Source organism: Pseudochaenichthys georgianus, chromosome 21 (genome assembly GCF_902827115.2).
Source record: "Pseudochaenichthys georgianus chromosome 21, fPseGeo1.2, whole genome shotgun sequence".
NCBI classification, from domain to species: domain Eukaryota; kingdom Metazoa; phylum Chordata; class Actinopteri; order Perciformes; family Channichthyidae; genus Pseudochaenichthys; species Pseudochaenichthys georgianus.
In genome coordinates this window covers 30,219,194-30,237,571 of record NC_047523.1, presented here as the reverse complement: position 1 = coordinate 30,237,571, position 18,378 = coordinate 30,219,194, and the positions used below count along the sequence as shown (strand labels likewise).

Sequence of the window (18,378 nt, the reverse complement as noted above, 5' to 3'; positions counted from 1 at the left end):
CTAAACTAAATACAGATGTTGAAATGCAGTGAAATATTGACCCTCTTGGGAAATGACTTCATGGGTGTAAAGTGGGACAAGCTGTAAAGGCAGTAATACAAATTAACAATTTAAATATAAGGAGAAATGTACCAGATTTGACTTTTTTATTTTAAAATAATGTTTGGCAAACCTTAACGGAGTTATAATAAAGTGGCAGGCAGGACAATAAAGCAACATTCTTAAAATACTGAGGAATATCATAATATTCATGTTTTGGATCTCCGTGTGATCCAAATGTGACTTGTAACATTCAGCTAAATTATGGAAGTGTATTTAGGAATGTTTAAAAAAATACTCATTCACCTGGTCCTCAAATGAAAGTGGTCTGTGAATAAAAAACCTGTATGTGTTGCCCTAAGCCCATTTTATGAGAAATGTATAAATGTGCCTATTTTGAATAGGCTCTGTAATAAAACTAAATCAGCAGGGAAAGAGCATTTGTCTGCTGTGGATAAATACATATGTGTTGCTCCAATCAGTGTTTCCAGCAGCCGGAGGGGACGTGATTCAAAGTCAAATACAATTCCCATGTCTTTACAATGTAGAAACATGTGATTTAGTGCAATGTGTCTTATTTATGTGTAACAATCCTGTGCAAAATGTGGATTTATGGCACAATAATAGAATATATCAGCTTCTCTGCACAATTAATACATTCCTATTGGCTGAAGTGTTTTCCTGGGATTTGTTGATGCAAAAAACAATCTGGATGTAGCAGATGTGTCCTTATGTTGAACATATTGTACTGTGTTTAAACAAACCTGTATTACTAGGACTGTAGAGGGGGATGGGTTGCTGCTATTTAGTCACATAATTACAGAGACAGAAAAAGGAAAGCCCCCTTGAAATGTGTGAGGTCTTATCCTCCAACAAACTAACTGTTACAGTTCAACTTCCACAGTGTCGTCATCCGCCTCGTTGTGGATGCTGAGGACAGTTCCCTGGATGTTGGATCTCTTTGCAGGAGGCTCCACGGGGACGGAAAAGGGATCCGTGTCTGCTGTCTTTTCCTGATGGCTGAGGAGTTACAGGAGGTCACAGTTATTAGTATGAGCATGGTGGAGGAGATCTAATGTGTCACTGGTTTAGACATAATCAATTCACCTTGGACTGAAGCTGGACTTTGTAACGTTGGCTACTTTGGAGTCAGAAGGGCTCAACGGGCAGGGGGACTTGCATCCTTAAGGAATAAGAAAAACACATGATGTAGCTGGCTGCATTAAAAAGGTCCCCTACTGTTTCTCATCAATATATTATAGGTTTCAGATATATACAAACATGTCTCTGAATTGTTTGGCCCGAAATACCAAACAGATCATTGCAGCATTACCCATAATCCCCTCTGTTTCAGCCCTGTTTCAAAAGTGCTGATTCTCTGTCTTTTACGTTACACAAGCCAAAAAATCGTTATGACATCATAAAGTGGCCAAAATCTGATCATCTCATTTTCAGACAGGTTTTAATATAAATGGATCAGGACAAAAAGTGAGCAAATCTTTTTTCCTGAAACTTTCAGAGTCTCTTTCCACAGAGGGGACACATGTTTATGTATAAGAGACATGAAAAGGTGGATTTTGCATAATATGTGACCTTTAAGAACACAACACTTATGTGCTTGATTTGACGATTAGTTCTGGCACCTTCTAGTTTTAGTTTGGAGCGACTGGGCAGGTACTTCCTGTCGGAGCTAACGTACGACGCGGCATCCTCCCTTTCAGCTGCAGCCAGCAGGGAGGCTCGATAGCAGAGGAGCGGCTGCCAGCTCTCCTCCCTGAGGTCAATAACCTTCTCTGCTGTGTGCTTCTGCAGGTAGGAGAACCTGCACAGACGGGGACAAAACTTACAAGAAGCCACTTTTTAAAGCATGTTTGTAAGCCTATGTTTCGCGCAGCACTTACACTGTTTTCTTGTCTGGTTTGAGCAGTTTGCTGGAGAACTCACTGAGGATGGGCAGGTAGGAGACGTACGGCGGAGTAGGTGTTTCTGCCGTCTGACTGAACTCGCTGAACACAAACTCTATGCCGTTCCTGCAAATACAAAACTCACAATTAAGGCAGAAGACAAAGTTAAAACAATAGTCTAGGTAATGCGACCGAGCCCCAGCTAACCTGTGGATCATGACGACACACTCACGAAACTTGAACTGGTCCCCCAAGCTGAGGGCGAAGCGCCGGGCGAGCTCTCTGATGCTGGTGAAGGACTGGACCCCCGGGTGAGCCCCCCCCCGCTCTCCTGCTCACGCTTCAGACGGACCAACAGCTGAGGAAAGAGGACAAACAGGAATATTCCCATTTAAATTCAGCATCCCAGACAGGCCTGACCTAGACAGCAGCCTAACACATTTCACATTAAAACAACAGAACAGAAACAAAACAGCAAATGAGTCCGAACAATCAATGAGCACAGTTACAGAGCATGTCTTTACTCTACCTGCTGCAAGCAGAGCACCAGAGTGCGAGCGCTCTCTCTCTTATCCATCCGTCTGGTCCGGCACATCGTCTCCTTGAGGATGTCTCCAAACTCGTTGAAGTACTGGAACAAACAGGGAGAAGTTAGCTATGTAGCACTTACTTGTATTAAAAGGAAGGGTTTTTTTTTTTGTATTGTGCCAAGAGTTTAATTATTAGATCAAAACCTGATGATGCCAGACTGTACATTTTAATACAGCCAAAAGCTGCTTAGCTTAACTTGGGAAACCTGCTGGAAGGTAATAAAATGTATATTCCTGCACTTCTAAAGCCTGTAATTAAAATTGAGTATGTTGTTTGTATAATATATTCCAAACTACAGTGTTAAAAACACAAGTGGCTGTTTTACGACGGCTTGTTTCTTCTTGATCATTTTAAGATCTTGGGTAACTACCCAGTCTACCCCAATCTTAAAATGATCACAAACGAACAGATGTGGGTTTTTATCACCTTTGGAGTGAGCCAGACTAGCTCTTTCCAGTCATTATGCTAAGATAACCAACGGTTGGGTATAGCTTCATATTATTACAGACATGAGAGGGGTATCAATCTAACAGGAAGGCTGATTAACCTTTTTTCCAAAATGTCCATCTTTTTAAGCTTTACCTTCATGTAGTAAATGAAGACCTCAGCTGCCATGCTCATCTCCAGAACTCGATGCACTATGAGTTTGCAGAAGGCTGCCAGCATGTTTCTGCGTTTGTGTAGCTCCTCCAGCCTCTCCTCCTCAGACAGAGTTCCCACTGACTGAGGAAGCCAGATGGAGATGAAGCGTGCGGTTGGATGTGAAGTGGTCGAGGGTGAGAGAAGGGGAAGAGAGTGATTAATCATGACAAATCATATAACAGAAACTAAGAGAACAAAGCAGAGTGTTTTAGTAAGCTTGAGGACAATGGCTTTAGCAGGTGGAAATCAAAGATAACATAAGACTAGAGTTATGGTTGTGACACCATGTGGCTTCAATCTTTCACAAGGCTAATAAAATAGGCTCAGAGGTGAGCCAGAGTTAATGGAATTTTCTCACGGAAAGAGATTGCCCTGATTTTATGATTTAACTTGGGCCCTTACCCTCCGAGTGATCTCTGATCCAGCAGCTAATAGAAAACACTGCCTATACTGTATAACAAAACCCTTACCAGGCAAATCCAATAAAACAATAGCTTTTTATTACATGTTCGAAAAACAATAATCCTGTATTGTATTTGTTTAACATTTAAGAGATTCCCACCAGGACCGCTATTGACTTTTCTGGACGATCCCACATTTGGATGCAATATGTCTCGGAAAGTAAAGCTATTGTAAAGATAATAAAATGTTTTAGTGACAGTCAGCCATCAATGGATTTATAGGTTTCACGTGCAGGACTTTACAAAGAAAACATTACGTATTTCCAACATGTCAATCTTGTTTGATTCATTTCAGATCAGACGGGAACACACTGCTGTCATCAATTTACAAGCAAGCAGCATGGCTTTGAAAACAAAGTATAACATCCTTTACTAAAATTAGTACAGCCAGTTTCAAAGGGAGGATATTAACAGGGTTTCCTTTGTAATTGAGGGTCACTTGTTAGGTCAGGTGGTACAATCAGACCCAGATTAACTTTACAGTCAGCAGGCAGCTATCAGGCCTGATGTGTGGCCGTGCATTTCAGATCTGCATGTCTGTAGAGAACAGCGACACTGAATCACAGCTTCAGAGGGAAGGAGGCTGAGCTCCACAGAGTGAGAGTGCCATCTGCTGAGTAAACTCTGCACTGTGTTTCTGCTGGGGGTCCCACACACTCCTGGGTGCATCACACACACACACACACACACACACACACACACACACACACACACACACACACACACACACACACACACACACACACACCTATAGGAAGGCAGCTGTTCGGATGTGTGGAGTCGGACCTGCAGGATTTGTGACTCCTCAGAGCGTGTCTAAAGCTTGTTTTAGCCGTGAGGATTTTCATCGTATGCTACTTATCTTCGACTCTACTATTTCAGAGGGAAATATTGTATATTTTTCTTCACTACATCAGATTGCTATTTTACTTTTCAAAAAAATGATATATTGTTGAAATGAAACCAGTTGTTTCCAAAACTGTTGTGGCCCTTAACAAAAATAGTGTGTGTTACTTTTCAGATGTGTAAACCTCTAAACGTTTCACATCGTTTTATTTTAATAACTGTTCAATGCTTTAAAAAAGGTCCAATTATTATTCGTTTATCCACAGAAAAAGAGCCTAATGAGCTTTGTTGAATTGTTGAAATTGAGGAACTAATTTTAAGTTGATTGATTTGAGAAACAGCCTCAGCACATAATCATCCTGCACAGTGACGATGAAACATCTAGTTTCAGCAATAAAGAGCAAAACACATTAGCACAAAGGTTAAAGGATGTAAAATAAACACTTCATGTAATCATGTAGATGTCTCGCCCCCGCTCTGGCTCTCACAGTCTGGTCCAGTGAAGACGTGCATGCACAGGAAGGTGGAGAGCGCCCTCTGCAGTTTGGGACTGGGGGTGTAGAGCAGAGGCCCGAAGCAGCTGGGGTCCCACACCTGCAGCTGGAAGGAGTCAGCCGTCAGAACGTCACAGACTCCCAGGAAGGCCTGCCATGGAAAATAGAGAGGACGTTGGAAAGTTGTAAATAAAAGTAAAATGTGCCATGATTTTTAAAACATCAGTTTACCTGCTGCTGCACCCTGGGGTGAGAGTGGGAGAGACAGTGGTGACCTCGCTCACAGAAGAGACGCAGCTGGAGCCTCTGGGCCACGTCCTTCTCCTGAGACACACACCCACACACACACCCACACACGTCACATTATCTTGCCTTCCAGATTTCACAAGACCATATTTACGGATCTTTGTGTATGTACTGGCACACACACAGGGCTTAAAAACAAGGCATATTGATGACAAAAGGGCAGAATTTGCCTTCAAATATGTGCATTTAGTTCAAAGAAAATTGTCATTTGATTTGATATGGGCATCTCTAGAAATACAGTCCTACTTAAACGCCCTTTCTATTGCTTAACATACTAACACACATTATATATTTTCATCAAGTCTCTGTATCATTTTGTTTCACTATCTATTGAATATTGTATTCATTGATCTGTTAATTGTGTGGATGGTAGAATGTCAGCAATTAGAGCCTGAGATGACGTCTTAAAATGTATTTTTCTGTTGCAACAACAGTCTAAAACCCAACGGTTTTTATTTCAGTAGTACATTTTTAGCTTTAAAGATGACCGAACTGATTCATGTTCATCAAATACAGTTGCTGAACAGTCAGTCAACTATTTCTGCATCCACATTTCTTATTGTGCTAGTTCTAAATGCATTAATATTGCACTAGTTAAAAGGTCAGCCCGAGTGCAACAGATGTAACTCACTCTGGAGGTTAATGAGTCGGTACTGGTGCTGAGGGACCAGATCATGCAGGAAGAGAGACACTGCAGTACCTCCAGCAGCACCTTCAGACATATAAAGGAGAGAGAAAGAGACACAAGACAGATTCAATCCATAACACTTGTACAGACTTGACTTTAAAGAAGCAGAGCTGGTACCTCAGGCGGTGCTCCTCCCTCACTGCCATCCACTGACAGGAGAGGAGACAACAGCTCAAACAGGTTCCACCTGAGGAGGTTGTGACAGCTTACAAAACACAGAGAAACAGCAAATGAAGACACACCACTGGCAAAATACTGTCAGCTCAAACAGCTCTCAAACCTTACTTGTGGAAAGCTCTGAGTTTCTTCAGTGTGGCTAAAATGTCTCCAGTTTTCTCCTCATCAGCGGAGAAACTGTCACCCTACAACCGAGGAATAGGAAATAATAAGTAATCGTGTCAAGTAAGGCAAAACATAGAGGAACAATTGTGAAGTATTTGTATCTGGTGACCCCACAACATTAAACTTTCTTCGGACCCCATAAGGGGTTCCTGAAATGTACTGTTCTTCAAACGATCTGGACTGTTAATAGGATTATGATGGATATTAAGTCTCAATCCATTCATCACCATCTCTTTGTCCCTGCAGTGTGACAGGCCCCCTCACCTTCAGCGAGCCCCCCAGCAGCTCTGTCAGCAGAGTCTCTGGTGTCCCGGGCTGTGGCGCTGGAGGCCGCCCCCCCCCCCCCCCCCCACACACAGACTGAGGGACATACGGGCAGCCGCCTCCAGAACAGAGGGTCCAGCGTGGCGCTCCAAAACTGTTTCCATCTCTGCCGTCAGAGGAGCCGATACTGCCTGAGGACGAGGAGGAATTAACTAATCATATTGAACAGTGAAAGTTAATACAATATCACATTCAGGCTCCAATACTCTGGTTTAACGCGGATTGAAACCGTGTCATCCCATTCATTTGTCATAAATGCTCTCTGTGATGTGTGTGTGAGTTGAAAGCCTGTGATGCAGACCTGTGTGTTGTCAGAGTCAGGACACTCAGGGAGGAAGAACTGAGGAATCTTCATCAGGGAGGCCACACAGTCACTACTCTCTGAAAACTTCACAAACAATATCATAAAATAACTGATATTATAACTGTTATTATATTAGGCATTAAAGAATAAATACCTTGGAAAGTAACTGTGGAAGCACCACGAGGAAGTGATCAGTGAGCTTGGTACAGTCATCATTCTGGATTTTCCTTTCCTTGGCATTCGTTACCTGAAACATTCATTCCAACAGACCAGTTTATTCAAATGTCTTTTTGAGCATGTTTCAGTGGCTTACATTACACATTAGTGATGCTACAGTTATCAGTAGCACCAGCACGTATATTTACTAAAGTACTGCTCTTAGGTACAATTGTTGCATCTAAACTGTTTTAATACTTTCCTGCTCATAAAAAAGGGAAACAATCTCCCACTGACCTTCTTTGCTCCACTCCTTCCTGCCAGTGATGGTCCCTCTGCAGCCTGACGCACCGACGCTACCAACATCTCAACAAGCACAACTTGTTCTGCACAAGTGAGGCCTGCAGACACACACACACACACACACACACACACACACACACACACACACACACACACACACACACACACACACACACACACACACACACACACACACACACACACACACACACACACACACACACACACACACACACACACACACACACACACACACACACACACACACACACACACACACACACACACACACACACACACACACACACACACACACACACACACACACACACACACACACACACACACACACAAGATGATGACTGCTGTAGACCTCATGCATGTGACACTATCCACTGTCTAAGATATTTAAAGATCATTCTGCCAACAATGACACACATCCCTCTTACCTGGAGCGTGTGAGGAGGGGTCCTGCAGCAGTATGGATGTGAGAGTGGGCCAGTCCTTCAGCAGGGCGGCACCAACGTCCCGCAGACTGTCCACCAGGTAAACCACATGTTTGTGCAGCTGAAGACAGAGAGACGTTTTACTCCTTCCAATTTCTTAAGTAAAAACCACAGCCCTAAATTCAAACATGCAGAATATGTTCACCTCAGACTCCTGGTAGAACTGCAGCAGAGCCTTCAGTCTGGATGTGGGTTGTTTATGTACCCCCTCCTTATTTATGTCATCCTCAGCGTCAGATGTGGGGCCTGCAGTGTTGAGAAGCCTGGAGGAGACCAACAGCATCCAGATACACATTAAATAACAGTTTGAGTTGTTGGTATGGATGGAGGTGACCGTACCGTGAGAAGAGCAGCTCCCCTGCAGCGGCCGCCAGGGGGCGCTGTGAGGAGTAAACTAACTGGAGCAGCTGCTGGTAGTCCTCTGGACTGAGAGCCGTTCTGAAGAGACAGGAGTAGTTTGAAGCAAATAAAAATAGTAGGAAAACTTGAAAGATGATCGAACAACAAGCTCACCTGGAGATGAGGAGCAGCAGCTTCAGGGTCTGCACTGCCACCTCGTTGTCTTTATCCAGAGTCATGGAGATCAACCGGTCCTGAAACACAAACAATGACAATCTTGCATGAGTGTACACACATATACAAATATTAATTAAAATATTTGTTTCTGCCTTGGTTACCACAATCCCTGAACGCAACTTTAAGCAGAAGAGTTTACCTTGAAGCGGCTGGTGAACAGGTCCAGTTTAGGGAGGAGCTGAGGATCTACATATAAACCCTGCAGACCTAAAACACACTTGAGACGCACATCTGGAATCTGAAACATGATGCCAATGTCAGAGCGGAGACACTTTTAAAAAATGTACTAACAGAGACTTGAGTAATGCTGTGACAACTTGCTGTGATTACTGGTTTCATAGCAAAGACAACAGACAGTCAAAGATCTATTACTCCCAAAAGTATCTCTGTTATATCTTCTGATCACATCATAACACATCATATGTTTGCTGTTGTGTACCTTGTCGTGCATCATCCAGCCCATGGATTTGAGGTAGCTATCGTTGAGAAAAGCAGAACTGTAGAGCTTCATCCACAAACCCAACTCCGCCATACAGATACAGCGGATTTGTGGAAGCACGTCGCTGCACAGACACACGTGCTCAATAAGATAAGGCACATTGAAACCACGCTGAAACCAACCGTGTCACAGAGAAACACTTACCGATATCTTTTCAGGAAAACTCCTTTAAAGAGGATGTCCATCATGCTCTCCATCTCCGCCCTCTTCCCCTGCAGCTTGAGGAGGCACACAGTGAGGCAGACATTACTTATAGAGCACATATAACATCCTCAACTAGATAAAAAGCGTCTTACCTCTGTGACTTTCTTCTCTATTCTCTCCTGTTGCACGTTGCTTCTCTGCCTTGTCTTCCTCTCCTGCACCTCGTACAGTTTCTGACTGTTTTCAATGCCGACGCTCAGGCTCATAGCCACGGCAACCAGAGAGCTCAGCAGCTTCACGGCTCATCAGGGACATCCAAACCAAGAAGCACATATTAGTTTATTGAATGGATTTATGTATCTGTTTGTGTGTGTATGTTTTTCGATGTCATTACCTGCTAGTGTGCAGGTCTGTCTGAAAGCCCGTACTAAAGAGTCTGACAGCACACAGTCACGTGTGGGGACTCGCCGCCCTTATGGGGACAAATTGGAGGTCCCCATAAGGGGAATCATTAATTTTAGGGTGAAGACCTGGTTAGGTTTAGGATTAGGGTGTGTGTGTGTGTGTGTGTGTGTGTGTGTGTGTGTGTGTGTGTGTGTGTGTGTGTGTGTGTGTGTGTGTGTGTGTGTGTGTGTGTGTGTGTGTGTGTGTGTGTGTGTGTGTGTGTGTGTGTGTGTGTGTGTGTGTGTGTGTGTGTGTGTGTGTGTGTGTGTGTGTGTGTGTGTGTGTGTGTGTGTGTGTGTGTGTGTGTGTGTGTGTGTGTGCGTGCTTGCCTTTGCATCCCGAGCATTGGATGAAGAAGCTGATGAGATCGAGGAGAGCAGTGTCTCTGTCCTTCTGGTAAGCCTCGATCCAATCATCAATCACCGTCTGCTCAGACAACACAAGAGGCAGATTGTGTTTTTACTGTTTATTGATTTGTATAATTAGTATTCAAGTCTTTTAATAATTCGGGTAAGTTCATTCTTTTTAGTTATTTTTGAAAAAAAGAACTCTCTGCTGAAACCAACAATAAGTCTTTATTATAGATCAAAGGTGAACCAAAACATTTGTATTTGTATTTTACCATGAGTAAAGTAATTCCCAGGCCAAGACAGGAAGCATAACACATAACACATATTGTTTGTATATTGAAGTTGTATAGGTAAAAAGAGCTTTATAAATAAAGAAAGAAAGTAAAATGTAAAAACTAATGTTTTTGTGCATGTTTCTTGCATTACATCTGAGATAAATAGTGTTCAATACCTTTACATTTATTAGTTTATTCCAAACATCCCAATTATTATAAAACAAAACATGTACACTTTACACAGTGTTTGTAGCGCATGATGGAAAGGAGCAGGGAGAAGAAAATGTGATATTACTAACACAATAAGATTGAAATAAGACAGAGCAGAAGCGAATGCTCTATGTGAGAGTGAGCTGGTCTCACCTGCACGGCGCTCCGGCCCACGTGAGCACCTGGAACAGGGTGACGGCCTCCACGTGTTCGCTGCCTCCTGCTCTGCTGCTGCCACTGGCTTTAGCACGTTTGCGCTTGACATTCTCTGAGCCTGTGTGTGCTCTTTTTCTCCGTCTCTGCGGGTAAAAAAAAAGCACTGATAGGAAAGTAATCATATGAGTTATTATAAACAAGCCAAATGCAAATATCTGAATGACAAACTCCTCTGTGTAAGCACTGTTCTTAAAGAGTCAAGATCCAAATTCAAGAGTCAGTCAGACTCCAGGCGGTTCACTCCTCCAGCTGGGCACTAATGAGCCTTCTCACTGTGTGATAGCTTTCCTCATATTGTCATACTGCTCTTCTACCATTATTCGTCTGCTGAACAGTTGCTATCAGACCTTAGACCCTGCTTGTTTACTGATGAACAGAGAAACACCGACCGCACTCTTTTGTCTGTTCTCCTTCCCCGACTCATCCTCTGACAGCTGCGGAGGAGTTCGCCTCATCATGAGAGTTCTTCCTGGGAAGTCAAAACATTCATTTCTAATGATTTGAATAGAAAATCTAATTCTTGTTTATAGTTATGTTGCTTATGTATTTGCTATAGCTACTTTGATGTTCATGAAACATGATCAACTTATTAAATATAATGACTTTTTATGTTTGAAATGCCCCACATACTATGAAACACTAATAACTAAATGCTTACAAATCATTGCTAGTGGAGAAAACAAAAAACTATAAAAGTTATCATCTTTGTGGACCTTGAAGGCTCCATATTTTAATTCTGAAAAAAGTGTTTGGTTATATTTGTTATACTTGAATTACAATTTGAAGAAGAGGAAATGTTATTCCCCCACTTTAGAGGATACACAAAACCTCTTACCTCTGCTTTGAGGCCCTGGTTGCAGCTGAAGCTGTGGGCTCTGGTATCATCTCCTTCTCAGATCTTTACACAGAGTTCAGGTGTGTGACTCTCCATCTGGAAATACGGTGATGAAGTAGCGTACAGACAGAAGATATTTCAGACAGTTTGCTCAACCCAAATCATGGAAACGTTATCAATACGAAACCTTTACTCGTATATAAACAGAAGGTTGCCATACTTATATATCTCTGGTCAATTATTAACATTTTGAGGGGTTGCAGGGTGTCTATAATGAATGCATGACGAAAATATCCATTGCATGCCCGTCTCCACAGGGAGGAGCTCACAGGGGATTTAAAAGAGTTGCTTAAAGACACTAGGCCTACGGCAGAGAAGCTGCTTTGAGCCCCTTGAGGTCTTCAAAGACAACTTCAAAACACCGTCTGCCATCCTGCGACACTGCTACATTACACATATTTCATTTGAAAACTAAAACATAAGTTATGATTTACTGAAGTAGCGCTGTTGTGTGTACATTGTAATAGAGGTGAGTGACGGATAAACACACCTACAGGTTGGTCACATATCCTCAGTTTTTCAAACTTACCCTCTTCACATTGATTCATCCTTCCTTGATGGTATTTCAAATGCAAAAGATGCCATATTAAAACATTTCAAACATTTCCACCACGAATATCGTCCTTATTTCCACCAAGCTCTCACAGTCAAGTTATCGAACAGCCTAATGGCATTCTGATTGGCTGGAAAATAAAATTGAACGTATGTGGTTGGTTGTTCTGACGTGTCAGTCAGACTTTAGTCCCTCCCCTGGAGGTTTGGTTTTCTACATACCTCAGCACTGTAAACATCTGTAGCACGCATCAGACATGAGGTAATCTGCAGACAGGAGTCATTATTTACAAAAAATAGAGAAAGGCCCTTTTTGTTTAATTTCTGCTGTTATTCGAGTGGAAACATATGTTACTGTAACTTTATCAGACTTGTTATTGTTAATTCAGAACGGAACTGTCTGGTATTTCCTGATTTAATATTTTTTGAAAGAATTGAACAGCAGGAGGCGCCATTTACTTAAAATAAGTGAAGAGTAATCCAAAAAATAACAATTATTGTTACTATTGTTTGGCACACATTTAAAACTACATTATATATATTGAAAGAAATCAAGAAATGTTTGTCAGGAAAGGTACAGAAAGAAATAACATATTTTTAAATATTTAACTAAAAATAATTACATTAGAAACTACACAAAAAAAGCAGACCAGAAAAACTAACCAATGAAATAAATGCAAACACATCCCCCTATTGCATTACATTTTATTATTCCACTTTAGGTTAAGAAAAAAAAAGAAGTAATTGTAACAGTAGTGCAAGAAGGGATTCAACAAGCTTACATTCATTTTCAAACAACTGACTCATCATAGTGACTAAAATTGATCACATTCAAGAGAACGATTAAAAAAAACCTATATGATTTGTAAATGAAGTAGGCTATCCAATCCCATATGAATCAGTTTAGCACCTTTTCACAGTCATAACAACATCAGTTCATTCAGAAGCTCCTGGAGAGATCTGTAGCACAACGTCAGGATTCACAGACACAGAGGCATCGTTCAGGGGAGTCAGGACAGGAACTGGGACACGAAGGTCACGGCCTGGTGAAGGTCTTCTGTCAGCTCCTCCGGTAGCGTCAACACCAACGATGTTAAACTTTGAGTAAGTTCTAATATCCTACACAGAGAACAGAATATGGTTGTTATTAGAAAGTTGCTGCATTGCTCTGTGAAGTGTCATCACTTACATATGATGAGTTCAAATGCTTAATTTGTCATGTGCACAATAGCTACAACATACTTTAGGCAATTAAAATCTTTGCCATAAGCTATTCCAACAGTGCAATATCCAAAATACATGTAAAGAAAAATACATAACAAAATAGACATACTGGTGTAGGTAAGTTGCAGGCGTAAGAACAACAAATACATATAAAATAAAATAAGATTAAACAGAATGTGAAATACAGTAGAATAAATACTGTAATAATATATGGAGATGTGGAATAACAAGTGTAGAGTTGAACATTGTATTATATTGGCTGTGGGATAAAACTGTCCCTTTATTTATTTCTGTTTTACATGTACTGTATATAGTTAACTTGTACGACTTCTAATGGCTTAAGTAGAATATTGCATTGTTGAAGGAACTTTCGACTGTGGATTTGCATTTACAGCGGCACTGTAGCTGTTGTGAATATGGCAATAAAGTTTTAAATATTGCATCTTGGATTTGACTCACCAGTTGATGTAGTGCGCAGCCAGCTGAGGTTCGTGCCGCGAGCCTTCCTCCACCAACAGAGACTGTTTCATCTGTTTGAAGTTCGCCTCAATGTCTTTCTTTATTTCAGAGAAAGCCTGAATTCCTCTGAAAGAGCTGAGGACTAGCTGCAAAAGAACAACAACAAATAGCACAACACTTTTAGTGGAATGCATAACAGGAAAAGCTAGGGAACAATAAAAGATTCATTCTACATACATATATAACCGAGAGCTGGTGGGCAATGTATTTATGACTTCCAAGGTGTCTGATATCTTCCTCCAGCTGTTGACTCAGCACTAGGAGCTGGTTCAGTTTGGCGATGTGGAAGAAGTATTCTATAAAAGAAACAAAGGCTCACGTTGGCAAAATATATGGTTTACAAATACAGGTGTAATGGGGACGAATCATTGTTATCGTTTCAACTGCAATGTGAACATAAAAGTGAGGAGAGAACATACATTTTCACCTTGATACAACCAGTGATGGCGAAAAAGTTAGTTACTTAAAAAATAGTAATACCACTGTGAAAAATATGAAATTCTATGTATAATCAGCTTCTAAAAAAAAGCAATTTCCCAAATTTGGATTATCTTCTTCCTTCTCTTACCGTCCATCGGAGGCCTCTCCAGCATGTCCACAGGGCTGCCTTGAATGAGAAACACCTCAACACGAGGGAACATCACTGACAGACCCACCATGTCCAGGTAGTCCTGATGAAACAGAAGAACATCCTGATTTCTGGTACAGCATTTCACAGTTACGTTGAATTGCATTCTCATAACATTATAATGGAATAATGTGACTTAAATAATTTCAAGTGATGCCAAAAACGACCTGTTTATATTGACAATGTGAATCAGATGATACCTCCAGCTGTGGCATAGGCTTTGGTAGATGTTCAAGGCACTGCAGCATCTGGTCAAGAATCTCTGATCCTTGAGCCTGGAAAGTGTCTGACTCCTCTGGACTGCAGCCTTGTCCTAACTGCTCCTGGAACTGTGATATAATATGAAAAATAATGTCACAGACAAAACTGAAGATTTTTCTATACAGGATGTTTTGAAATGCATATGAACACTAGGGAAGACTTCACAATAGACTTTAAATAGTTTGTAAATCTTTATGTGTTGGTACATAATCATGCATCTTTCTCAAGGTTGAACCTAATACTTGTTATTTGTATTATTGATTGATCCACCTATTATTTTTGGGATAGTGTAGATCAGGGGTGTCAAACTCAAGGCCCGGGGGCCAAATACGGCCCGCGACTTCACTTCATGCGGCCCCACAAGAGCTGGCAAAGAATATAATAATATATTGTTTATTATACGGTTACATGGCGATTTACGTTAGCAGGTTGCCCATAAACTACATGTCCCACAATGCATCTCAGACTTGCAATTATTTGCCCTAGACTTCTGCTTTCAGTCGTAGTTAATTATGAAGTTATTACCCTATCCGATAATAATCCAATGCAGAGGCAATAATGTAAAATACATTATTTTAAATATTTATATATGTATATTTATATAGTCTTAAAGTTACAACCGGCCTTTTGAGTGCAACCATAATGCTCATGTGACCCGCAATGAAATTGAGTTTGACCCCCATGATGAATATTTAAAACCTAACAATGAGGAACCAAGAAGTATTTGGCATTTTTACTGTAATATTACCTGTATTCGCTAATCAATGTTTGCTTTCTGCCGATAATATTTAATGAGTCAATTGTTTGATATAATAAAAAGGTGGAAGTAAAAGTGGAATGTACTTAAATGGAGCAGTGCTGAAAGTGCTTTTATATTTAAACCTGATGGAGTTCAAGCTTGGTGAGGATCGAGTATTTTAAAGTGAAAAGTGTAATTCTACATCAGTTTTACGTTTTGATAATCTATGTAAAAAAAATTGCCAATAGTGCCATATCACTGTTACTTTGACTCAAAGAGTAAATGATCTGAATATTTAAGTATTTGCCAGTGGAAGATCTTCAAAGCACAAACCAACTCTGGGCTTGGTTTATTAAATAGCAAAGTCAGACAGGAAGTCTCCATTCTTCAACCAGGACTCAAAATGGGTCTTAATAAAATACAACTGGCTTATAAAGTTTGTCACAGTTTTACAGTATCCAAAGGGAAAGTTTGAAATAAAAATGCAGAGGTCTCGACAAAGTAAAGGCAAGAAAACATTTAAATAGTGCGCTAAGGAATATATCTCCCGATACTATAATAATATCAGTCTGGCGTTATAAAAAAAAGAAGAAAAAGAATGAAGTCAATTCTATAGCAAAAATCTAACTCACCTGATTCCTTATAACACTTAAATTTACAATAATATACATATTTTTGTAAACAACCTTAATTTCAATAGATAATCTTGTTTACAAGTGCATCTGGAGAAAAAATAACATTTATATCCTTTTGCATCAAATGCCCCCCCCCCCCCCTTGTCCATGATTTACCTCAATGGCTAATCTTGTTGTGAGCTTCTATCAAGAATAAAGACTGTGGTCCACAGCTGTACAAATTAAAATGTTTTGAAATGCATATGAACACTAGGGAAGACTTCACAATAGACTTTAAATAGTTTGTAAATCTTTATGTGTTGGTACATAATCATGCTAAAGCTAGCAAAGACGTCAAGTCAAATGCTGTGTTTGAATGCTGTCATATATTTCAGAGATTGGAAATGGGATAGACTCACCAGGACATGACACATATGTAAACAGATACAGGTGTAAGTAATGGCTACAGTATGTGTTGTGCATTGGTTGTTGGGTTATTCATTAGGATACACCCCTTGAGATGAGCAATCTGGCATTCAGAGGGGACATAACGTACAATACAGACAAAGGGAATACAAGGAAATACAAAGAAACAAGAATCACAAAAAATAAACAATAATTGAAAATGCATTGAAGGTAGCACAGCACAACTTCCTTTCAGCTTCAGATGCTTGACTTTTACTTGACAATTAGTCAAAAACTGATAAAACTATTGAGAAAGCAGAGGATTTACATGTAAAATGTATCAGCTGTGTGGAAACAATGCATGTATTCTCCAGTGATGTACCTGCTGCATCTGAGCCCTGACGAGGAGGTCCAGCTGCCCGCAGAGACACAGCATCTCCAGGCCCACCTGCTCTGGACTCAGATGGACCGGCATCAGGGGCCTCTTCACCTGTAGCTCCACTGACCACACAGCAGATAAATCACAAGTCTGTCTGACATCTCCTCCCTTTTTCCTTTACTGTTTTATCAACAGACACAAATTCCCAGGGGGCACCCCCACCATCTATTAATGTGTGTGTCACTGTCCCGACAGGTCCCAGGGAGGCTGGAGATAAGGACTTTAGGGGAGTGGTCAGTGTGTTGAAATGAGACAGAGCCTGCACTCTTTCAAGATGCAAAAACATCACAAGTAATATGACAACATAACACTGCTGAAACCTGGAATAAAAGGAGTGTGTGATGCTGGGACTTACCTCTGAAAGCTTCATGATAACCGCACGGCTGACATAGCGGCTCCGTTGTGCTCACTGCCATTTCTGACTTCAACCGGCTGTGAATACCTCAATAATCTCCTAAATGTACCTAGAAGCCATAAGAAGCTCGTAAAAGCTAAGTTAACAGCCTAGTTGAGATGTAGAGAATAATAGATAAAGGTCTATTTATCTTATGGCATCTTGACGGAAGTATACAGTATCGCAAGGGGTGCGTTCGGGACTCTAACGTTCATCAGGGTGAATGAAAGCCGATGGTGTTTCTTCATCCGTAATTCATCGTTTTCCTGCAGGTGTCGATGCTCACACACAGCTGCGATGCAAAGAATACATCCTTTATACCCGGAGGATCCATGAAAAATAATAACAGACAATGCCCACGCCCTTTGCAACAACAGTCGTGCAGTAACAGACTGTTATTTGCAGTTTTGAACGCCCCCTCCACACACACAGAGCCTTTCTGCATGATGTCATGCTTTAAGGATGGAGACCACAGCGTCACTTGGTGAGGATGCAGAGCTGTTCTTTACAGGACTAGAGCCACGATCAATGTTACTGAACCAGGAAGAGAATCAAAAATGATCACAAAGATACTCAAAACGAATACAAAGAGCACAAGAAACACACTTTAAAGAAACTGTGAAGTCTGTGTCTTACTCCTATGTAAGAGATAAGGTGGGGCCCTTAGCACATCTGTGCCCAGGGGTCCCATTGTCTCATAATATGGCCACAACTCAAGTAGGCCTACTGTACTTACTTTAAAGGTCCCCCATCATACTGTTTGTATCAATATATTATAGGTCTCAGATATATACAAATATGTCCCTGAAGTTTTTGGCTCCAAATACCAAACAGATCGTGCATTGCATTGAAACCCCTGTTTCAGCCCTGTTCCAAAAGTGCTGATTCTGTCTGTTACTTTAGATGAAAATAAGGAGCCCCTCCCCACGCCCCTCTGCGAGATATTTGGTTAAAAAGAACACAATGGTGCTCTAGGAGGAGATGCAGGTGCTAAGGTGGGGGGGGGGGGGGGGGGTTACCTGGTTGGTTATTGGCTAATGGTTACACAAGCCAACAAATCGTTATGACATCATAAAGTGGCCAAAATC

The 18,378-nt window shown here is 41.1% G+C and overlaps 2 protein-coding genes across 2 annotated transcripts; both read right to left on the bottom strand.

Annotated features, from left to right (window-relative positions):
- Positions 1 to 132: 132 nt before the first annotated feature.
- On the bottom strand, positions 133 to 12,152 carry LOC117466183 (cohesin subunit SA-2). Its single transcript, XM_034109306.1, is given in 35 exon segments — positions 133 to 1,059; positions 1,147 to 1,222; positions 1,683 to 1,861; positions 1,941 to 2,069; positions 2,151 to 2,262; positions 2,265 to 2,301; positions 2,473 to 2,574; positions 3,117 to 3,253; positions 4,972 to 5,128; positions 5,209 to 5,301; positions 5,915 to 5,995; positions 6,089 to 6,176; positions 6,257 to 6,333; positions 6,578 to 6,608; positions 6,610 to 6,665; positions 6,667 to 6,768; positions 6,939 to 7,025; positions 7,096 to 7,188; positions 7,395 to 7,498; positions 7,850 to 7,967; positions 8,052 to 8,169; positions 8,246 to 8,344; positions 8,420 to 8,499; positions 8,622 to 8,720; positions 8,922 to 9,045; positions 9,126 to 9,199; positions 9,278 to 9,426; positions 9,520 to 9,597; positions 9,899 to 9,995; positions 10,558 to 10,580; positions 10,583 to 10,703; positions 11,010 to 11,052; positions 11,054 to 11,089; positions 11,456 to 11,551; positions 12,045 to 12,152. Coding segments are annotated over 34 exon segments (3,186 nt in total). The 5' UTR covers positions 11,506 to 11,551; positions 12,045 to 12,152; the 3' UTR covers positions 133 to 923.
- A 627-nt stretch (positions 12,153 to 12,779) lies between these two features.
- On the bottom strand, positions 12,780 to 17,666 carry LOC117466571 (uncharacterized). Its single transcript, XM_034109898.1, has 7 exons — positions 17,252 to 17,666; positions 16,840 to 16,958; positions 14,639 to 14,767; positions 14,379 to 14,481; positions 13,988 to 14,106; positions 13,751 to 13,896; positions 12,780 to 13,186 (listed from the first exon to the last, which is right to left on the bottom strand). The coding sequence occupies exons 1-7, from the start codon at positions 17,310 to 17,312 to the stop codon at positions 13,078 to 13,080; spliced, it is 786 nt and encodes a 261-aa protein (XP_033965789.1). The 5' UTR covers positions 17,313 to 17,666; the 3' UTR covers positions 12,780 to 13,077.
- Positions 17,667 to 18,378: the final 712 nt, after the last annotated feature.